The sequence below is a fragment of the Camelus dromedarius genome, chromosome 26 (assembly GCF_036321535.1).
Source record: "Camelus dromedarius isolate mCamDro1 chromosome 26, mCamDro1.pat, whole genome shotgun sequence".
In the NCBI taxonomy this organism is placed as follows: domain Eukaryota; kingdom Metazoa; phylum Chordata; class Mammalia; order Artiodactyla; family Camelidae; genus Camelus; species Camelus dromedarius.
In genome coordinates, this window is record NC_087461.1 from 9,579,131 (window position 1) to 9,603,025 (window position 23,895).

At 39.0% G+C, this 23,895-nt stretch overlaps 1 protein-coding gene and 1 long non-coding RNA gene across 7 annotated transcripts in view; both read right to left on the reverse strand.

Annotated features, from left to right (window-relative positions):
* NEBL (nebulette) overlaps positions 1-23,895 on the reverse strand; it is a 310,416-nt gene that overhangs the window by 121,505 nt on the left and 165,016 nt on the right. For 4 of the 6 annotated variants that reach the window (XM_031444720.2, XM_064479370.1, XM_064479369.1 and 1 more), the window contains exon 1: positions 14,048-14,194. Coding sequence is in view for 2 of the 6 variants with exons in the window: in XM_031444722.2 (XP_031300582.1) it covers positions 22,386-22,493 (108 nt within the window). In the remaining 4 variants the exon portion in view is untranslated. Of the gene's footprint in view, positions 1-14,047; positions 14,195-22,385; positions 22,494-23,895 lie in introns of those variants that run through there. The other 2 variants (XM_031444722.2, XM_064479371.1) reach the window with 1 other exon arrangement.
* Positions 17,559-21,778, reverse strand: LOC135319394 (uncharacterized). Its single transcript, XR_010377933.1, has 3 exons — positions 20,346-21,778; positions 20,182-20,258; positions 17,559-17,569 (listed from the first exon to the last, which is right to left on the reverse strand). It is a non-coding gene; the product is annotated as an uncharacterized LOC135319394 (long non-coding RNA).

Consider the following 23,895-nt stretch of genomic DNA (forward strand, 5'->3'; position numbering starts at 1 on the left):
TACTCAGTATAGTAGAAAAAGTAGGTTTACATATCGACACTATCCCAAACACAGTAATAAATTTCTCCAATAAGTGAACCAAGTATCAGTTTTAAAGCTGAAATGAAATTAAATATTCAATTCTTTTGTTGCACTCGCCACATTTCAAATGCTCAATAGCCATTTGCGGCCAGTGGCTGCCACACTGGACATCTCAGCCCTTGGGCAAAAGAAAAACTCTGAGGACCACTCAGCCCATGCTTGCAGACACCCACAAGAAGACTTGGACATGCACAGGATACGACTGAGACGAGACTGGACTTGTGCAGAACCGATTTGCAAGCACTGAGAAAAGGGATTTGGAGAAAGGCAGTGGAAAGGCAGAGCACACAGAGTCCAGAAACACAGATTCACAGAAAGTGGAAGCAACCCTCTGTGACCCTCCAGCCTTCTTGACCCCCCAGCCTTCTTGACCCCAACCATAAACCCACCTCTAACTCGATACATACTTTCTGCTTTCCTCCTGGTACAATGGAAGGACTATTCCTGGATCCCATCAAAACCAACCTCCACACCTGTGCTTAAATTCCATCCCCACCATCCTCTTTTTGCTGTTATTCCTGTCTCTCCTGCATCACCAGTTTCTCCTCCTCCACTGGATCAGTGTCATCAATGTCCATTCAAACAGGCTTTAGTAGTTCCCATATGAAAATAATGAACAAAAATGATAAATACAACAAAAATTTTTTCACCTTAAGTTTACCTCCACCTTCCTTGCTACCCTTCCCAGCAAAACTTCTTGAACAATTTACCCCTATTCACTCTTTCCCATTCATCGCCTCCATTCCACTGAACTGCTCTCGCCAAGGTCAGCAGCTCCCTTGATGGTGCCAAATTTAATGAGCATTTCAACATCCTCCCTTTCTTTGACCCCCCCCTCAGCAGCATTTGCCAGTTGACCTCTGTCCTTTTTATAAACAGTCTCCTCCCTTGGCTTCTGTTTCCTAATTTACCCAATTCTCTGCCATCTCACTAGACACATCTTGTCTTGTTCCTCTTTTTCTACCACATCTCTAAAGGGTGGAGAACTTGCAGCTTGGTCTTGGCCCCTCTTTTCATCTTGGTGCTTTCTTTCCAGGTGACCTCAGCTAATTTCCAGGGTTTTAAGTACCATCTAAAGTCTGATGAGTCTCTTAAACCTATACTTCCTTCCTGCTCTCTCCCCTGAGTTTCATGATGTAGAGAGAAGAGCTTAATGGTAGCTTCTGCTTGGATGTTCATAGTCAACCAAACAGGGTTCCACTTGTTCCTTCCCTAGTCCTCCTCAATTAAGTCTCATGGCCATGCCATTCAGTCATTTGTTAGAACCAAAATTGGGAGACACCTTTGTTTTCTCTGCTCCTTTAGTCTCAATATTTTGTTTTTCAGCAGAAGGCTGAGGGAACCCTACCTCCAAAGTAAGCCCTGAAACTGTCCTCTTTTCCCCATTTCTATTGCCACCAGCTTAGCCAATGCCACCACATCTTAGCTGTCCTCCATGCTTACTCCCTGTGTTCATTCTGGGCACCAAGCAATCCAATTTTTTCACCCATCAGCCAAGTTAATCTTCTTGAAAATGTAAATCAAATTCTGTCACACCCCTACTTTGAAACTTTCAATGGCCTCCATGATAGTGACAGTAAAAGCCCGAGTCTTTATCGCGGCCCTGCCTAGTCTCCTCCTCCATCCTACATCACTTTCCCCTGCACTGTGTCCAGCCTTCTCCTCATGCTTACAACATACCAAACTCCTTCCCACTGCAAAATTTCTACACTGGCTACTCCTTCTGCCTTGAGCCTAAATAGGTGGCCTCTGCTTAGAAGTGGACCAAGTAAATACTCCCAAGGAAGACAAACTCCTCCTTGCAAATGGTTCCAAGCCTCCCCCAACACACAGAAGCATATGTGATCCAGGCCCTGAATGCTACACCACAGGGCTTGCCTAGAATGATTCAACTGGAAGATGTTCAAAGACATAATATTATGTGCCCATTAGGGATCTGGAACATTTCAATCAGCCATCTCTGCTATGTGAATCCTGAATGTGCTTTGCCGTGCACGTATGAAACACAGGAACAGAAACCTGCACCTTCACCGCAGCTGATCGTGGGAACTAAGTACTATTGGGGCTTTGAGAAAGGACAGTATAACTCTGAGCAAGTAATTCCTTTCAAATTCACACCTAAGTCATTCATAATTCTCTCAACCCTCCTTTTCCATAGGAAAAAAATGAATAATAATTCCCTGGCATTTCAGCTGAAAATCAGGTAAGCACGATTTCACTGGGAAGATGTTGTTTAAAGCCTGACAAAGACACACCATAATTCTCCATCTCTTCCAAACAGCTGGTAGATTTTAAATTCCTGGCCAATGGGATGCAAAAAAAGAAAACTTTCACACATCTTTAAACTGCAAAACTGATATTTCAGAATCAACTCTGTTTATTCTTGTCCTATCATGAACCGCTGACTGGGGGAGCTGGACACTTACCAACAAATAAGTTTATAAATCAAGAGAAACACTTTGCCAGTTGAACCTAATAAACAGACAAAGCGAATAAGAACTATGAAGAGATCAAAGAGAGGTTTTTCCTCTAGACTAACAAAGATACAGGGTGGGGATCAGAAGACCACGAAGCAGTGAGGACTGTCAGCCTCCGTGCTGCACGGCAGTGCCCGGGAAACGTCCAGGCCTCCTCGGGGAGGCTCCTTAGCTTGCCTCGGGAGGCTGGACCTGAGACGCCAGGTTTTCCGATCTGAGAAAGATTCCAGAAGCCAGAATCACCTGAGATGACAAGGACAAGTGTTATCAACAGTGACCACGAAGGATTTGAAATTGGAACCTTTCCTTTCCACCCACCCCCCCAACCCCATCCTGTCATCCTTTACATTCTTTCCTGCACCCTTAAAAAAGGCCAAGGAAGTCCTGTCCTAACCAAGCCAATTATTTCTAGGGGTCAACTTCAAGCTTAAATAAATAAATAAACAATAAAGAAACAGAGTTTCTCTTAACAAAAATTATTTCATGACTAACGGAATATTTTTTTTTGTACTGGCAATCTGGCAATATATTAGAATAAATGCTCTTTGTGAAAACTGCTACATATTCTAAAATTCAGATTGCTCATTAAAGACTGTTAGTCACCTCTATTAAATACAGTTAAATAAACCCATTTTATTTGTCTGTATTAGTATTTGCGCTATTTGTGTGCCTGCATTTTCTAGTCGAAGAAATTTTGTCAAAAGGACAAAAGTTGAAAACTGTAACCTCAGCAGTCACCAACTTTAGGGACTTATCCCCTGGTACAAATGTTCATGCATATGCATATTTCTATCACATATTCAGACAGATGCCCTTGCATTGATTTGAATACTTGCATAAATATTAATGTGTACAAATGCTTGCATGCAGAAAACCCATTTATGAAATATCCAATTGCATAAATTAGGAACATTAGATACTAACTGTATTAACACTTCATAAAATACATGCATAAGTTTGCATGACCAAAAAAAAGAAAAAAAAAAAAAAAAGAGGCACAATCCATCGGAAGAGGCCAGATTTTCTCAATGTGTTGCCGTTCGGTTGGTATAAACTGGGAATTTACACAAACTATTTGAAGCTTCAGGTTACTCATAATTCACTATTTACATGCATCTTTCCTGGCCTGAAAACTAAAGTTGTTTTTTAGAGTAAATTTATAAATTGTTACCCATGACCCCAAAAGAAAGTGTTGATTTTTTAAGTCACTGAATGGACTCAGAAACTAACTTTTTCATAAAGAATAGAACTCACAAGTAATTTTCACAAAATATCATCCTCAAAATTTAGCTGTATGTCATTATATTACATGTCTGATTCATTCCTAGAGGTGGCAGGCAAATGTAAACTTTACAAAGTAACCACCAAAAGTACAGTAAAGCCCGACAGTTCAGGAAATTTGGATTCAGCACAGTTGGCAACTGGTCCCTGTCCTCACCCAGCTTCTGTTTTCAAATGCGGGCAGGCTCAAGTGTCTGGAGGAGATGCCTAAGGGGCTGGGAAGTAATTTCCCTCCAACCATCAGGGACTTCTCAGTTCCCTACATGGCCAGCTGGGTGCGCTGTCAGTTTCACTTCATTTTTGTACTTTTCATGACAGCACAGATTGACTTTAAAATACTTTTTCATTAACTTCAAAAACATATCGAGTCTGCATTTTACACTCAATGGTCTTGTATCCTTGCTATCATATTATTGCAAGGTCTCAAGGCCCACCTTAGATTGGACACTCGTCCCATCTGTGACTGAGGCAGACCTAAGAGACAGGTCCACAGTCAAAACAAAGGGGAGAGAATGGGCTCTCAACTCAAAGTCATATTTTACTATAGAATGTTTCCTTCTCCCTGAAACTCAAATTCAGCTCTTCTGAGAACATGGCATGCATCCTGGAGGCTGAAAGGAGACACGAAGTGTGTGGCACTATTTCTGCCTCTAAGTAGGATAGACCTTTGATAAAAGGTTGCATGGCAGGGACTGACTGTGGCCACCAACATCCATTTTTTGCCTTCCTCCTTGGCATACTCCATAGTTCCAGCCCCTTGCAGTCAAATGAGTTCACAGGACTGAATTTTGGCCTGTGGAATATGGATGGATGTGATGTATGCAACTTTCAGACTGAGTCCCGAAAACCATTCACGCCCCACCATGATTCCTCTCTAAGACAGACCGCATTCCCATTGCAGCGCATCCAGTGGAGAATTCCAAGGTCCAGGCAATAGCAGAGGCATTAGATGGAAGCGGCCCGGATCACTGAATGACTACATGGAGCAGAACCCTTAAACACCCCACCCTTACTACCGTCACATGGGCTTCTTAGGTGAGAGAAGAATAAATTTTATTGTGCTCAGATCTGAGGACTGTTTATTTCAACAGTTACTCTCTTCTGATTCCTATAAGGTGCAACCATCGCACACACAACATACCTAGCATTTCCTTAACAGACAAATCGTTAAGAGACTATGACATAACTCTTCTAGGAGCCAAATGGGAGAAGAGATATAAGAGTGTGGCAAGACAGGGCAGGACCTCAAAAACAGTCTGAGTGGTAATGAATCTGGAAATAAACTTATACTCCTTGCATTGGTGAACAAAGGGCCACACAATTTTTATTTATTCATGAAAACATTTATTGGATGCTAACACATGCCAGGCACAATGTCTGGTGCTGAGGTTCAAAATATGACTGGCCACATTCCCTGAGCTCAAGGAACCACAGTCTAGCTGACCGGGGAGAAAGAAAATTAAATCAGTTCTTCGCCAAAGTGTGGTAAATGCTGTAGAAGTCGCCCTGAGGAGGTGTCTGCTGTCCCCTCTCAGATGTGGATTTTGTGTGATGACACAACAGGAGTATCCACAACAAAGGTCACAAAACAAACTCATTTCTGGATGAAAAATAACAGAAATTTTTTTAATCTGCCAAGACTGTGCTATACGTGACAAATGGCAACTAGGAGTGTACAAGTAATACTGGTATTAACCAACGCTGCAGACGATGCTCGGCATCTCTCTATCGAAGTCGCTAAGCGCTGTATGGGAGAAACAGGTAACAGAACTGCAGACGCACCCGGTGAGCAAGTGACACACCCACCGCAGTGACGCGCCTTAAACAAGCCATATGGCCTGCACATCACCATGGACACCGACAGATCTCCTCCTGCAGATCAAATACTCAGTGTGGAATCTGTGCCTTCTAATGAAGCAGAAGCAGAATTTAAGCTTTAACTCTTTTCAGTTAAAATACAGAATTCCAGCAGAAACATAGGTTTTCCTCTATCCTCCCTCCACCTCCTCTATCCTATTTAAAAGCTGGCATTTAAATTACCATGTTGTCTATCCTAATGCTTGTGAGGAGGCAAAACATCATTAGGGATTTGTCTAAAAATCTTAGATCCTGGGCCTAAATTGGGAAACAATTCATTTGTGACACGTGTTATGCTGAGCTGCATCAATGAGAGTTTTTTCCACCTTGAATACATGAGAATCACGAACTCAGTATGCACATTGTCACTGACAGGACCAAACTCTACACTTACCAATGAAAATTCTGTAATAGACATTAGTTCCCAGGAAAATTTTGCAACATTGATTAATGAAGACATTTTATACAAAACTATGAGAGACCGTAATCAAAACAATGTTACTTCTAGGATGTCCAAATAAAATGAAATAAAATTTAAAAACCCTGTTATAAATAGTAATAAATTTCAAGGTTTGAAATACTCTTCCTATTTCTACAAAAACAAAGTGAAGTGACTCTAAACATTCTCACGCCAAGATCTTTTCTCAATTTTCAGTCTATTTCACAAAAACAAAACTATCAGTCACCTAGCACTAGGCCAAGTGTTTTAATTACATTATAAGAGCTAATATTCAATTTTCATACTAATCCTCCAAGTTCAAGTATTTTTTGCTTCCATTTCACAGATGTGAAAACTTAGATACAGTGAAATAAATGAGACAGAAACCCCTCATGACTTTATTTCCTAGAGAAACAGAGGAAAGAAAAGGAGATGCTGTCCTTTGAACCCCAGTCTTTTCTGCCTCTAGAATCAGCTTTTAAGGCCCAAAGGTCTGCGGAGGACAGAAAGTAGAAAATAGCACATAGTGGGGATGAACTTGGCGCAGTCAAGAATCCAAGCTCAGGTCTGCGTGTCTCTGTGGTTCCTGTCTTCTCCACCCTGAGCCACACCGTTAATTGTGTCTGTTCTCCCACTTCACTCTACAGTTAGGTCTGACCTAAAAGCAAGAATTAAGTGAGAGCTTAAATCTGACTGACAGCTTCTTCTCTAGTCTACAAACATTCCAAAAAAGCAGAAAGCCAGCTGCTTCTCCCTTGGCACAGTCCCACTGAATCCAAATAAATAATGCAGTGTTTTCTGTGTTTTAATTTTCTTTAGGATTACTGTTCATTATGGTTTAATTTCTGCCAGTTTTAATTATTGCCTATTCTGTCCTTCAAAATGATCTCATCATCCAACCTTGTTCAACAGACTTGAACATCCTCCCACCTTCATAATGAGGTCAGGTCGCCTCTTTTTCAGGGCCAGGAACACCAGTTCCTCTTAAATATTCTTTTTAGAAGATCATAACCATAAGGAAGAAGAAGACTGGATTTTTCATAAAAGAGAGGACTTTTTGCCTGGTATTAATCCCCCTTTCAGAATGAAACATTTTGGGATCCTCAGGAATAATTACCACCGCTTGGCTTTCGATGTGTGACGCGGAGGGATTTCAGGGAGCATCTGGCCGCACACGGAGCTCCCTGATGTGCGCCCGGCGTCCCCCGCCCCCTCCACCCACGCATTTCCCAGGCTCTCTCCAGCCAGACTACACGCTCTCCCCGTGTTTCTCAATTATGTTTTAATAAAAGTATAAAAAGCCAAAAAGGAAAGCTAATCATCCTTCCACGTACCTATCGCCTTAGAGAGAGCTTGGTTTCGCATTTTTCTGTAGCAGTGCCTTCCTTCTGCAAAGGGCTTTCAAGCCAGGCTTTCACTCCTCCTCTCAACTTAAAATAAGCATCAAATATTGTCACTCCCATTTGAGACATGGGAGATAAGAAGCATAAGGAGATATAATGTCCTGCTGAAACAGGTCATTTTCAAAGTTCAAAGAGCCTTAAGACTTGATCATATAATCCACATATTGTAGGAAGTTTTTTTCTTGTTTCTTACCCATGTATCTTGCTACAATTTCAGAACTAACTTCCTTTGCTTTTAACTAGGATCAAGTCCTCAATTCCATACACACATAAAAACCGAGTCTTTCAAAAATACTCAACTGCTAGGATTTTGTTCCTTTGCATCCTGTCTTGAGGAATCAAAGGAAAATAATCTCAAATGGGCATCCTTCTAAGCTGCTGAAAAAGATGATTTCCAGCCAGTGTCCTGAGGATACCAGGGACCCCAGGTCATCTCTTGGATCATCTCCATGCACAACGTGGTCATCTGTGCTGACTGATGGCTGTGATCTCCGGCCTGTTTGATGAGCAAGACACAGTGAAGTTTCTGAGCTAAAGTTAGCTGCTCTTTGGTTTGCCATCTAACTTTTGGAAACAAAATAACAAAATCTTAGGCTTCACCTTTATTAAAGCAAAATAAATTTACCCCAACTGCAGGCATTTTAGAAAGGGAGATCTTTCTCTGCATATTTGTATGGAACTAATGTAGCATCTGCATGCGATGCTAAAGGCATGCATATTTATACGGGTTTACACTCTTAGACCTGCCAACCTGACATGGCATCTGAGACTAGCCATCCCAGGCTCGTATCGCAGTCGGGGCGTGAACACACCACTGCCCTATTTACATACCACACAGACACCTGTGCTCAACCTTTGTCATTTAATTCTAAATCCATGCAATAAAACTGCTTCTTTTTTTTCAAATTGGCATAGCTCAAAAATACGGAGATACAAGAAATCACAATTTTTGTTTGTTTGTTTTTCTGCAAAAGCAGAGCCCTAACAATACTAGTGCTATCATCACCCCAGGCCCAACAGCCAGACGTGAGGGGCTTCAAGATCCCATGGAGACAGTTACAATGACAGCCCACCCATGGAAGGGCCAAGCTTACAACAGGACTAGATAAACCACTCCCAACATTCAGACGGTCAATAACCCTAAAATCTGGTGTCTTCTCACACTAAAAATATCTTCTAGTTACTTCCTCAAATCTTCAGGATAAAACTCGCATTTGCTGTTTCTCACACACACTGTGCAATTTCATTCTTGACTCCATGTATAGGCGGTTTCTCTATGTTGTGGGAAGTTTTTCACCATCACCTCTTCCTCAGTTATCTCTATCCTTATTCATTTTTAGACGCTCATCTCGTGCCACCTTCTGCAAGCCATCCATGACCAGCACCACACCCACCTAGGGCTGAGTACCTGCCTCCATGAGCCCCAAACACAGACACTTCATCTCTCCCCTAACACACGTACCAGGCTGTGCGGTGTGCTCCGGGCTGAGAGGGCCCTATGCTTAGACCTTGTCTCCGCAGCTTGCAGGTGCCTTCAGAGGAAGGTGGGACAGAAAAAGTAAGAGCATCTTAAAGGAGAATCTGCATTAAATCTTAACCTCAAGTCTCACATGAGTTAAGTCCCAGGCTCACGCTGCCCCAGGGGCAATGCAGAGCCTTCATGTGCTCCAGACATGAAGGCATGACAGGATGGAGAGCCCTCTCCTCGGTGATAAAGCTGTGTTCCCGGTGTTAACAAACCTGAAACTTCTAAACGTGGTCCTGACATCACTACATGGGCTCCAAAATGCCATTTAAGGACAAATTCACTGCTGCGTTAACAAAAAGCAGCTCACGTCTTTGACATCTGCTCTACACAAGGGCCCCAGAGATAACATATAAGCAACGATCCCCAGATCCTGGTGCAGAGGGAAAAGTCTGCATTTTGGAGTCAGGAGAACCCCTAGACGCACATCCCCACTCTGCTCCTCACTGGGTGTGTGCACTTAGGAAACTTACTGACTCTCTCTCGCTTGTTCCAGCTGTGACACGGGGCTAATGGCAGCTGTTTTTAGGGACTGTTGAGAAAAACAAATGAAATAAATGCAAGAGATGGTGCCCGGCGCAGTGAGCCCCTCGTGAACGTCTGCTCCCACCCCTCGTCCTCCAATCAGGGAGTGGGTGTCATCTAAGCACAAACGGGGGGCACAGTGTCACAATGACAGACAGTCTCAGGCTTGAGTCCGGAATGGCTGAATGCGGGATAAACCTGCCAACCGGGTGTGCTTCAAACCTGCAGAAGCCAGTTAGGTTTCCTCCAAAACGGGTACATGGCTTCCATATATGGGAACTGCATTTTCATATCATCTTTTTCATCATGTTGACGTGAAAATCTGTGTTTTCAAGATGCAGTGGCCCTTGCGTTGCTGGGCGCTGGTCATGGGGATGAGGTATAAACCTAAGGGAAACACAGGGGCCTTCAAAGGTTTCCAAAATGTTCTGTTTCTTAAGCTGAGTATTGGGTACTTGGGGGCCCGTTTTGTTACCATTCTTTAAACCGTACATAAGTTTTAGTAGACAGCTCTGTTTGTGTAATAGAATTTACAGTTTAAAACTGGGGGGATGTGGTCTCAATACTGGGGGACTGAAATCAGGAGTCCTAGGCATGGAAATCCCAATGACATTTACTAAGGTTGACACATTAATACTGTGTGTACTTGAACTGATGAGTTTTTCTGAGCCATTGTGGTATTTTAGAGGATTTACAGTGTAATAATTAGGAGTCCTTTTCTTTTGTCTAATGCACCTTGAAAGTCTACTTCTGAATGACTGCAAATTTCAACAGTGCTCACCAATGTGACTCAGAGTCATGCATCCAAAGAAAAAGACAAACCAGGCCAGAGGTCAAAAGACCTCGGCTCTAGACCCAATTATTTTACTGACAGTGTGGTAGAGCTGCAAGTTAACATCAAAAGTATTCAGAAAAACACAGACTTGAGGTCACGTGGTTCTCTGTCTAACACCCTCATCTGCGGTAACCACAGAACATAGGCTGTTTTATGAAGACAGGCTAAAAGCTGCCAAACCAGTACTTCTCCCCTCTTCTTGTGCCTTTTCTTGGGACATTTTTTTACCCCCAGTTTGTGCTTATGGTGGTTAATTTAAAAAATAATAATTTAACTAATTATTTAATATTAAAATTATTATTGTAGTAATTGCAGTTATGACCTAGGGAGCAATCTGCAACAGTAAACACAGTGCTCATCAGTGTAAGAGCCTTACAGTTGTGTCATGCTTTGGCATTTACAAGTCACAGTCACAGACATTTTTACTGAGAAATCACACACACACACACACACATACAGGAGGTGTCAGGAGACAAGTGGGTAAGAATGTAGGAAGCAGATGGAAGGACTGTCTCACAGGCAGACTGAGCACATGCTTCATAAGCATAAGTGAGGTGAGGGGTCCCCAAAAATAGAAAAGTGTTCGATGAACTTATCCAGAAGCCTGCGATCAGAAAATCTAACAGACGACACATCATTTTCAGGTTATCTGTGTGTTCTCTGCGTTAGAGTTTAGTATTGTTATTGTTGACTTGTTAATTTAGTTCATTTAAGGAGAAGCACCATATTCTTTGGAGAATTTAGAATCTTCAAAGGTTATTATGACCTAACCCTAGAAGCAGAAATAGTAATGGAACAGAGGTTGGAAGCAATGCAAATAATTTTAGCCATCTGTCCTGCCTCTTGCTAAATATTTCACTATTTTTTGACCAATAACATAAAGCCTATGCTCAAAATGCAATATGCTAATCATTTTACTCTAAACAACCCTGTGGTGTAGTTTATTTAGTTATATAAGTGACATTAAATTATTTTTATAAGTACAAAAAAAGGTTTTCCTCCTTAAATAAATGCAGTAAATAGTGACCTACCCTTCCCAGTGCTTAGTAATTTAATACATCAATGCCTTATCTGGTGAAACATAAATGTGAAATAAAGTTATGAGCATGCTTACAATAAATGCCCAGGGGTGGACTGGAGCAACTTTTGGAGAAAATGAGGGAAATACATGGTTAACTGCCAGCATCCACATTCATGCTGGAGGACACAAAAAGGTTCACAGCAGTTGCTAAGTTCATTTAGAGAAACTCACTTTATTTTTCCAGCAGAGCTCTCACCGGCTAATCTGTATTACAACCTGCAGGAGTCTTAATATTCTCAGCAGGATCAAGATTCGGGCCACATGGATACAGCTATTTAATCTTGCAAGAGAACAATATTTGGCAGGAAAAGACCCCACAGCACTGAGGGGATGTCCCAGAGATTCGTTGTCAGCACAGAGTGGGCCAAGAACACCGAAGATGGAAACCAAATAGCACCAACTGATGTTTCCCGGTTCCTTTCAGTAGCTTGCTACTCAAACACATGTGTACACGGCACATATGTTCACAAACACACACATCACACACGCACATGTGGCTCTTCAGAGGCATGTATGCTTTTACAATCAAAATGTTTTCTCAACAGTTTGGACCCAGTCAAGAAAAATGTTTAACTCAAGACTATCACTACAGAGGCTGGGAATAGGAAAGAGATGACGAAAAATGACCACAGTTTTACTTTCAAAACCCTTCAACTTCTTGAGCACTGAAAACCAAAACAGAGAGAACATGTATCTGAACTTTTAAATGCATGCAAATATTTATATATTAATTTTTAGCCATCCTGAAATTAATATCTGATCAATACTCCTGTACAAATGAGCATTTTTTTACATTTTATATGTAATCCTACATGATTAATTTTGATTAATATTGAGTAGAATTTCTGGAAGCCCAGAATTCACGGGCAAGCAGGGAATAAGGAAAACACACACAGAAATTTGAAAACAAAATTGATGCACCTACTGAGACACAAACGGCATGAATCACTACTCAAGAAAATGAATCAGTAAAATCCTTCAAAACCTATCTTCAAATAGTGACGGCAAGGGTTCGATTCCTTTACCTCCCAAACTTGGTCAGTGAATTCTCCAATACGAACACAGTGTTTCCCGCCATCAAGCATTTATCTCTGGGCTGCAATTACCTGCTCACCTGTTACAGGGTAACTTGAGAGCTCCATGAGGTCAAGGGTCACATCTATTTTATTCCTCCTTATAGCCCACCTCCTAGCAAAGGGCCTGGCACATAGCAAACACTCAGAATGTTTAAGTCAGCGATTGCTTTCAAAGGTGGTTCCTTTCGGAGAATTTGGCAGTGGGGAGGGGGTGGGATTTAAAGATACACATTTGAAATCTGCACATTGAAAATATGAAAACAATCTTGCCTCAATGTACATTTCAGTAATGATGTCTCTCTCTGCACTCTCACAAGTAGACGCCGCATGTTCCTAACCTTATATTCACTCCTACCTTCCTTTGCTCATTTCAATGCTATCTTCTCCCTCATCTGTGCCTTCGAGTTGCACTAAGGCTCTCCTTCTCCATGAAAGCCTTTTCCAACCTTCATGCATCCTACCATGGACATAAATGCATGCAAAAAGTGGTTTCTCATTTTCTTCTGCAATCTACAGAGCCTGGTGGGATGTGATGTCCACAGCAAATGTTTCATGTGTAACAAACACACAGGCACAAGTAAGGGAATTGTGAAGGCAATTTCTACTTCTGTCTTACTCTTTATAGTCAAGGCACCATGTTCTGGAGGATTCAAACATGATCAAAGAATGCCACTTGCCTTCAAAGACCTCACAATAATTATACAATAAAAGTAAATATTTAAATTACTTTGGGGGAAATCAATTCTATCAAAAATAACACATGTTAAGAGAAACAGAATAATTTATTTTTAGGTTTTTTTCTTTTATTCCTTCTTCTAAATCTAAACCCTTTTTCATAGTTTACTAATTAAACACAGGCAAATTCTGATACATTTATAATTCCAATGATGCAATGATACAAACGCTTAATTCAAACAAATTAAAAGTTGACTTCATTACACTTAATATAGCCACAAGAGGAAAAATAAATCATAAATATGAGCAAACAAAAAAAATGATTGTAACTTCTGGTTTCTTGTCCTTGGAAATGTCTGGGGGTACTTTAAAAAGCAACAGGTCCTTCAAACAGAAATTTGGAGCCTTCCTTTGACAAATATCATTGCATGTGACTCTCTACAGAAGAGGAAAACCCTACAAAGCAGCCCTGACATTGCTGAAAGAAAAGAAAGCTATAGTAGAAAATACAAGTAAAAATAAAGAAAAACAATTTTCATGGCATAATTCTTCCAGGAAAATGAAATGTAAATTAAAGAGCATATCTACATACACTTAAAAAAAAGACATTTTTGCTTCTAACTTCCAATCGTGCCATCTTTTCTTTAATTGTATAAACTTGGCTTGTGTTACCAATGGGTTTTAATTAAATCCTTGTATAATGTCTCCCTCAACCCATGACCTCTTAATAAGTTAAAATGACACTTGACTATTACACTTATTAACTGAAAAAACAGCAGGCTTTAAACCTACCTCTAAAATCCATTGAAATGATAATTGTATGCCATAATTATTCACGATAATCACATCTGGGGACTCCACAAATATATTTGTAAGATTTCTGGGTTTTCTTCAACATTCGTATGTGCTCACGGTAGATAGGGTCCCAAGAGGTACAATAAAACCTGGAAGAAAATTGAGATACTTTTTGAGTTTTAAATCTATAATTCACTGGAAATTGAGACTTAAAAAAAAATAGTCTTTCTTAGACTTTCACTGTGGTATGAGGCTGTCTCTTTTCTATTGTCACACCTCTGCCCTCGGTTTCTCCACAGCTGCCCAGGCCAAAGTGCCAGCACAGGACATCTGAAATCTATACATTCTGAGCTACGTAATTCAACTGAGGGCCGGGAAACTTAAAAAGAGAGTTACTACTGTGAGTTGTCTTTGCTTCTATAAATGATTATGGATCAAAACCACAAATAAAAAGAGCTTGAAGGGGCCAATAAAGATTAGAAATAGGACCTACAGGGAATGTTTTTGAATTTAAGATGATCCGGTTTGAAAATAGGAAAAAATTTAAACACTGAATGTACAAGTTTTCCAGGAACAGCAACAGTCAGTCCCATCTACGCCACTGAAGACGACAGTTTATGATGGAAGCTTACATGTCAAAGTGCATCTAAAACGTATGTTGCTTAATTATCTCAGAATTATCCTATGATTTACGTAGATCCTTTCTCATTTAGCCCTTCCCCAAATTCATCTCTTAAAGCCCTAACCCTCAGTCTTCAGCTTCACAAAGTCAGAGAGGCCAAACACATACCACATGAAATGCTAATTAAAACCAAAACGTGGAATGCATGTGTGAAGTGGGTGGAACAGGTAACAGTGCTACCGTACAAAGCACTGTTATGATTCAGGAATGAGAAAGATCGCTGAATCTGAGGGTCTGAATGTGGGTCTGGGATCAGGGGGGTGGTGATGTCATAAACAGACACTGTGAAATTGTTCCAAACAAGAGGAATGACTCATGCAAAAGCCCAGAACAGAGTAAGGAGCCAGGCCTAAAAGAAATGGAAGAATAGTGTTGAAGGGGAGTGAAAGATAAGGTGAAAAATAATTTAGAAGCAGATTGTGGAGGGTCCTTAGAGTAAGAAATTAAGGGTTTAGGAGATGGGACTTTATTCCACTCAAAGTGGAAGTCCAAGGAAAGTTTTTTACTGGGTCATAATTAGGGTTATAATGAAAGAGATTTTTAGAAAGAGTCATCAGGTGACTGCGTTTAAAACACAATGGAAGGAGCAGAAAGAATGTGAAAGGAGAAAAGGCCAAATCGAAGATTCCTGTGATAACTTAGGCAGGATGAGGGCGTGAACACAGTAGGACTGAAAGGAACAGGGGGGAAAAAGGGACTTCACAAAAGAAGGATCTTCAGAAACTGTTTGCTGGATCTTTGATCCCTGTTTCCAAAAAGATGTCATACGTGTTAATACTTTTATTATGGGGGGGGGGGGGTCTGTCCCCAAACCTCCCCCTTAGACAATGCTATTTTACAACCAAAATCCTTGTACTTGCCATGCACAAGTAATTACTGGTCTGGGATATATTTGTTTCTTTAAGTGACTGTGGCTTAAAAAAAAAAATGAGGATAAAAAGAAGAGTTCAACCTTTGAAGTTCTGCCCTAGGTGGAAAAATAAAGCAAAACCAGGTGTAAGGGAAACCACAGATTTAGAAATGAGAAAGGACCAAGAGGTAATTTTCCGTACATTTTTCTCATAAAAGTGTAAGTATTCTTCATAGAAACACTTTCCCCAAGGAGAGGCTGTTCAGAGGCTCTAATTAGACTGGGGATGTCAAAGTGTTTTGAAATGAATAAACCACTCATACATGTGGTAGGTAGTATAAGGAAAAGACATGGTACTGCCCTATCACTTTCTTTGACATATTTGATCTTTGCTTTAAAGATAAAGCTACTGACCCACTCTTACCCCAGAATACATCGGAGTTACTGGCTGAGATGGGTTGGAGATAAAGCATGAAGTAACACATAAACTCACTTTGTGAAAATATTAGATTTCAAGGGCTTAAATCTAAACCATTGACCTCATCACTAATCACCTATGTTAATCAGCCCCGTTATGGGTTATAACAAAACTACTACCCCATTCTCCATTCAAGCTACTTGGTGTACTGGATTTCGCTACTCAAAATCAGAAGATTTCATATCAGTTTTTCATAAGTTATAAAACAGGCTTCTTGCATGAGGAACAAAATTCACAAGTAATCTATTTCAACACTGAATGTTGGGGGGAGGGTGTAGCTCAAGTGGTAAAGTACATGTTCAGCATGCACAAGGTCCCGGGTTCAATCCCCAGTACTGCCATTAAACAAATAATTAAATAAATAGATCTAATTACCTAACCACACCCCCCCCAAAAAAAAAACACTAAAAAAAAAAAACCCCACTGGAAGTTGCTTTCTTACCTTTCTTGACTTTAAAAAAAAAAACTTATGTTTGCTTAATATATTAAAAAAAAAGAAAGAAAGAAAGAAAAACCCTGTGTCAGTTGTTCAGGTCCACATAAGACCAAATTGCCTCATACGCTATAATTTTGCTACCAGTTCACAATTAGCATGCACGTCTCATGCATGAGTTGACCCAATTACATAACAAATTTTGCCTCTGGGGACTTCTCCTGACTGCTTGTCTTCTGTCACCATATGACTCAATTTCACACCATCAGCAGCCTGAACGTGGCCACAGTCAGTCTCTGTCAAAATGATTTATTTAAATTACAAACAGAGACCAGATCCCTAGGTAATCCTCCCTACCCTCTTGCTCACCCTAACACAACCTAACTTTGAATCAAATCTTTCAGTGGTCCATAGGTACTCCTATTCAATTATTAGGCCATGGTTACTGCCAATAATCTAATCTTTTTTTGAGCTAACTCACAAAGTCTCAGGGATCTAAGTCAGCAGTATCCACGTGTGCTGATTAATGGGCATGTAATTTATTTTTGCATTCTAAGAAGTCAATGAAAAATTATGTAGCTGTCTCAGAAAACAAAAATAATTACAATTCAATATCAAATTACAGAAAGACTCTTTTCTATAATGTTTAAAAAAAAAAAAAAAAGACTTCAACCTTAACTTTCCTTGTAAAGCAAGTAGACATTTCTGGGTATCCTAAAAGTGAAAATGGTAGTAAAACACACTATTTAGGAAACAGGATAGGTAATCAAAATTATACATACTTACAGGGTGTGTATAGATACAGAATACAGAGCAGGTGAACACACTCCTGTCTGTTTTGTCTGTGGGCCAGTGATCTAAGGAAAGGGAGTTCTAAGGATTCCCACTGACACCAGCACACACAGGCACACATGCACACACACACATGCACAAGTACTCCCGCTGTAAGTCAAGGCACAAATCTTGACGAATCACATAATAGTATGCTTACCATTTGAATTAGTCTGTAAAATACAAGCTTTTGTCATCTGGGTTTTTTTTTTTTCCTCCGCCTTCATATAATATTTCTCCATCATCTGAAATAAATTAGAAAATAAACATCTAGATTTTATCTACAGCACATTTATCAGAGTCTCTCGGGGTTGAACTTCACCGTATTACTTCACTGTCTCAGCTAATTGACAATGTAGCTTATACTGGTGTGTAAACAGGCAGAATGAAACGCGTTGATAACCTTCTCCAGAATGGACTGTGTCCCACAGATGTCTGGGGGTGATTCAGCCTTGCTACCCTGCTGCAGGTTTCCTGAACGCACTGCTTATGGACATGAAGGTAGTGACCACATGAATTAGAAACAGCCTTTACAACTACCCACACAAGCTAGAGCTATGGGACAACAGAGAAAAGGTTTTTTTTTTTTCCTTAAATGTTCAAAGGCACGGAAATTATTCAATTCATGTTTGTATGTTGTCCTTTAAGAACACTGTCCTAAAATATCACTACGTACAGTAACTGAGGAGGTGCACTAGGACATTTCTGCCGTTTCTGAATTTATGCCCTAGAATTTGGTGGGGTAGAGGTATAGGCAATCAGAGAATTTCATGGAAAAAATTTTTCTTTATTTTAGGAATCAGTTCTGTTTCTATCCAACCATTCGGTAAATTGTGAAATCCTGCTTCTTTTCTTATTCTTTCTGCAGCTATACTAAGTGAGTAATAGAGCAGAAGTTTAAATTGCAGCATTTAATAACTCTCCAGTGTTCAATATGTTGGCATTATAGACTCTGAAAGAAGCGAGTTAAGGCTGGATCGGCTCTCACCCTGGTCATTGCACACAACTTCAAATTTACTGTTGTATTTAATCCCACACCTCAGTAACAGACACAGACTGAGTGGGCATTTCCAAATGATTTCAAATCTTTGACAAATGAATATGAGAGTGTCTGAAAGAATTTCATAAAACTGACAGAGACACGAGCAATCAAAAATGCCCATTCATCCATAGCATATCATCCAAAACACCTAGGAGTTGTCATTAAGTCCACTTTTATGTCTTTATACTTTCCTAACTCCAAAAGGGATTAAAGGCAGTTTAGAAAGATCCAGCCAGTATTCAGAGATAAACTAAAAACAAGTAAGAAAATGAAGCAAATGGTAATATAAGGATTGCCAAGACCCTGACTTAGTTAACCCATCTACATCAACCTGTATTAAACTTGGAGCTCAAATCCCAAATTCCTTATGATTTTCAGGATGAGCCCACTCCATCCCAGCATCTCCAGCAGGAAGATTCTGGGGTCTCTTCTGTCTGCCCTTTTTTCTCTCAAAACAGACACAATCCAGGCCACTGTCAAAAATATCTGTCTGGAGTTGGCCAATATATTTCAGAGTTTGGATTTATCTGAATGCGGAAAACTGGACCAGCCAAAGTACCACCTTTCAGATTAACCCAAGTTTCTTATAGAAAAAAAAAAGTCCTTGAGTAATATGGAAAACCTGTGAGGTTGCGGGAAAAGTTCATGAAGTTGTAGCCTTATAAATGAATAATAAATTCACTAGACCTCAGAATATTTAACAGCTTCTTTTCTTCAAGAGTAAATCCCTAACCACTTGTGCACTGTTGGTAGGATTGTAAATTTGTGCAGCCACTATGGAAACCAATACAGAGGCTCCTCAAAAAATCAAAAATAGAACTAACATATTATCCAGAAATTCCACTTCTGGGAATATATCCAAAAACACTAACTCAAAAAGATATCTGCACTCCCATGTTCATAGCAGCATTATTCACAATAGTCAAGACATGGAAACAACCTAAGTGTCCACCGAAAGATTAATGGATAAAGAAGTTTTGAGATACATGTACACATACACACAATGGAATATTATTCAGTCATAAAAAATGAGGAAAGCCTACCATTTTCAACAATATTGATGGGTCCTGAAGGCATTATACTAAGCGAAATAAGTCAAAGAGACTTATTGACAAATACTGTATGATCTCACTTACCTGTGTAATCTAAAAAAACAAAGAAACAAAAGACCACACCAAACTCATAGAAAAAAGGATCCATTTGATGGTTACCAGAGGAGTGGGGAGAGGGAGAACTGGAGGAAGGGGGTCAAAAGGTACAAACCTCCAGTTATAAGGTAAATAAGTACGAGGGATGTAATGGACAACATGATTGTATTAGCACTGCTCTTATGATATACAGGAGAGTTGTTAAGAGAATAGAACCTAAGAGTTCTCATCACAAAGAGAAATTTTCTTCTTTCCTTTTCATTGTCTCTACATGAGAGGATGATGTTAACTAAGCCTACTGTGGTCATCACTTCACAATGTACGTAAACCAACCATCATGCTGCACACCTTAAACTTATACTGGGATGTATGTCAATTATTTCTCAATAAAACTGGGGGGGGGGGGAGTATATCCCTAACAGTAATATTACAAAATCTATATACTTTTAAGGCTATTCAAATGTTAATATGCCTCATCATCATGGCCAAAAGAACTACTTATATGACTTCTATGGTTGCTAACATCAAGGCAATTGCACAATTTTTTAAAAGATATTATCTAAATTCCATACTTCTAAAAAGTCAGTGTTGTGTAAATTATAGGCTTAATCTAAATGGCATTTTGCATATACTACTATGTATATGATAAATATAGACTTATACATACCTGTTATAAGGGTTTTTTGCATATTTAAGAAGGGATCTGCAAACAGCCTCTGGTATTGAATAAAATGTATATTCCTGCTAATGATAAAGGTTGGTGAAATGATCAGTTCTTTTCTTATTAAATATGAATATTGACTTAATTTGAATGTAAATTAAAAGGCTTACCTTTGAATCAACTGCAATCCTTATGTTAGCTGTCGGATGTCTTAAGTAGAAATGTTTAGTTCTTTTTGAAATAAATGTCTGTGATAGTTGAAGATTTATGATGTAACTTTGTTTTATGCAGTGTTATTTTTATTTTTTTTAAAAAATGTTCTCCAAAAGTGATCCAAGGAAAGAAACATTACCGAATATAACTGCCAGTGGAACATATCTCTAATTTGCATTTTAAAAAACAGAAATAGGATTTTGATTTAATGAAAGAATGAAGAGGAAGAAAGACAATGAAAGTGATCTTCAGAATTCATGACTGGTGGGTTGTTGGAATGGGGGTAGGAAAACTGAGGGACAAACGCCATGAATCTTTAAAATTCAAACCTTTCTCTTCAAAGGAAAAAGTTCTTACTGAAATAAAATGTCCATTTAAAGAGCAAACAATGAATAAACCTTAGGGAGTATGGCAAAACAAAGTGTTTCCTCTGCCTTCTCTCACTCCTTAAATAAATATTTTAAAATATCAAATAATTCCATTTTTGAACTTTTGACAAATACAATTATTTCTCAACTTATATCCTATGATTCTGTCTACAAATTTCCTCTATCTATCTATCTATCTATCTATCTATCTATCTGTATGTATGTATATAATGATAATGGCCAAATACAAGTGAGTTTAAAACAATCTGCTAATTAAACATTTCCTGGAAATCAATGCTACATAACTTAAAACACTTAGATATACACATTTTGGTGACTGTACAAGTGATACACACAATAGACTTCTAGTGAAAAATGGTATAAATCCCACATATTTGCCCAAACTTTCACATCAGGTACATAGTTGCTGACTTTAATTCTTATTTCCCCTTGAATACCTAACATTGAACTAATTTTTTTCTGGAAAAAAATTCATGTCAACACACTTCATATAAAACTTTAGAAGAAACATAATTACATATATGGATCAGAAAAATTAAGAAGAGCTGTTTATCCACCTTTAATAAATACTGGATTAACACATTTTGGTCCCTAATATGTTTTGAACTTCTCTGCTAGTCTCAATTTTCTTTTTCAAGAAAGTCTTATTACTAAACAAGATGCAGCTTTCAAATCCAAAGCAACTTCAAATATAAATGTTTATTTCAAAAATTAGATGTAATATGTCATTTCAGCAAATATCTAATTTAAAATATGAAATCTTATAAACAAACAGTCAGCAAATATGAGATTTCTCCAGATACCAATAACCTTGTATGTATATTTTGTACACTTATCCACAGCAAAAAATTAACTGATAGGTTTTACTATTTACCTATACAAGTCCTATTTTGGAAAAATTCAAAAGCTGAGAATCACTCAAAATGGAATAAGATGCTAAATTACAATAACTTCTTTTAATAGCGGTGACTATTATTTCTGAATACACAATTAATTTATATAATTAAATTGATGTACTAAATAAATCAATTTACTAAACACATCAACTTAAATAAATTACAAGTGTATTCAGAAATATACAGGCATATCTCAGAAATATTGTAGGTTCAGTTCCAGAGTGGCTCAATAAAGCAAATATCACAATAAAGCAAGTCCCGTGAATGTTTCAGTTTCCCAGGGCATATAAAAGTTATGTTAACACTATAGGGCAGTCTGTTAAGTATGCAACAGCATTATGTCTTTAAAAAGCAATGTACATACCTTAAGTTAAAGATGCTTTATTGCGAAAAATGTCTAAACATAATCTGACAACAAAGTGTTGCCACAAACTTTCAATTTGTTAAAAAAAAATTATCTGTGACGTGTAATAAAGCAAAGCACAACAAAATGATGTATGCCTGTTGTCACTGCTGTTAAAGTGTTAGGCTCCAGATAACTGTGATCAAATCAAAGGGAAGGAATTTAACAGATGAACTTGGCATATTTTCTGAGGACACTGAGTACCCCTTGCAGCCCATAGCAATAAGAACACTTCCAAGTTGCCCGATTTCACTTTCACACCAGAACTACAAGTTAGGGTATCACGTCACTGAGCAAATGGTCACCTACATTACTGATTTGTTCCTGAGTCCTCTTCAGCCTCTGTAGTTCAGGAGTGTCTGTAACGATGCTGAAGCCCCTCCCTTTGCTTTCTTCAAAATCTCTTTTGTACTTGACCTAACAGAAGGAGAGTAGAAAAGAAAGAAAGAAAAGAAAGAAAAAGAAAAGGAAACAGAAGAATCACAAATCCCACTCAGGATAGGCCAGGGCCAAGTAAGCTGCTAAAACTGGAAGCAATGCCTCCAGGCACAGCGCTACCGGCAGGCGGCACAGTGCACAGCTAGACTGCTTGCTCTGTGTCCCAGCAGCCACTGGGCGACCTTAGGCAAGTTACTCAATCACTCTGTGCCACGGTGGTCTCATCCGCAAAATGGTGATAATGACAACAACAATAATAATACTTAAATAATGCTATTTAATAGGTTGAATGACAGAATCAAATGTCTTCATTCACATAGGAAGCAAGCCCATAGGAAGCAAGCAAGTGCTCCATAATAGTTATTATTATCAACATTCGTAGTGGTACAACAACTAAAAAAAAATGTGGAAAAAGAAAGCTAAATCTTCTACTCCCATGGCTTGTCCTGTCAGTGACAAAGCATCGCTTTGAGCCTGGACCACACTATGGAGGAGGGAGGCATACAAGATTATCCACAGCAGCCATGTCCTAGCAAAGTTTTCCTTCTATTTCATAAGGCAAAGCATATGGATATGGTTATACAATGTTGCACTGCCAAATGTTGAATGTGTAAATGCTTACAGAAGTATTTATAAAACAGGCCACACCTAGGGATTAAAAGGCTTCAGCACAAGCCCTTGGCATACTGTGTGCTGAGGTACCTAACTTTTTTCCGGTATTTTAATACATTTCTTTTCTAATTACAACCCAGTGAAGCCGAATTTTACAGTTTCATCATGGCACTGGAACAGCTAATGTTTAATCTTACCAGGGCCCCATCTCCTATTATTAGCATAATGACCATAACTGTCACACCAGTTAAATATTCTGCTTCTTAATGACTGAGACAGTCACACCAGTTGGACTATTCTTATCTCTTTAAAAGCCTAAATATCAAGAAATATGGAAACATGTCTGATAACCCATATAATCTCCCATTTTCACATTCATAATTATCAGCTTCAAATTAAACTTAAATTAATAATTAACATTTAGGGTGGCTAATTAAAAATTAGATTCTGTGTTACTTTCTGTATAAATTTGAAAAGTCCCCTTAGCTGAGCACGGAATGACTGTTTTTGTTGAGTCATGTTTACATTTAAATATTCAGTTCTTTCAGGCACAACTGTCCTTGGGGCTACTGGAAGATTTCCTTTCATCAGAAGAGCTTAAAAGAAAAAAAAAAAATCCCAGTTGACAATAAATAAAAAGATACAGATACTTTCATCACTTTTAGGTGACGAATATCTAATTTTCCCTCCACGTTTTCATTTAGATGTATAAAACCCTTCCTTGAATTATTTCCATAAATAAAAAGTCAAATAAACTGTATTATTTTTC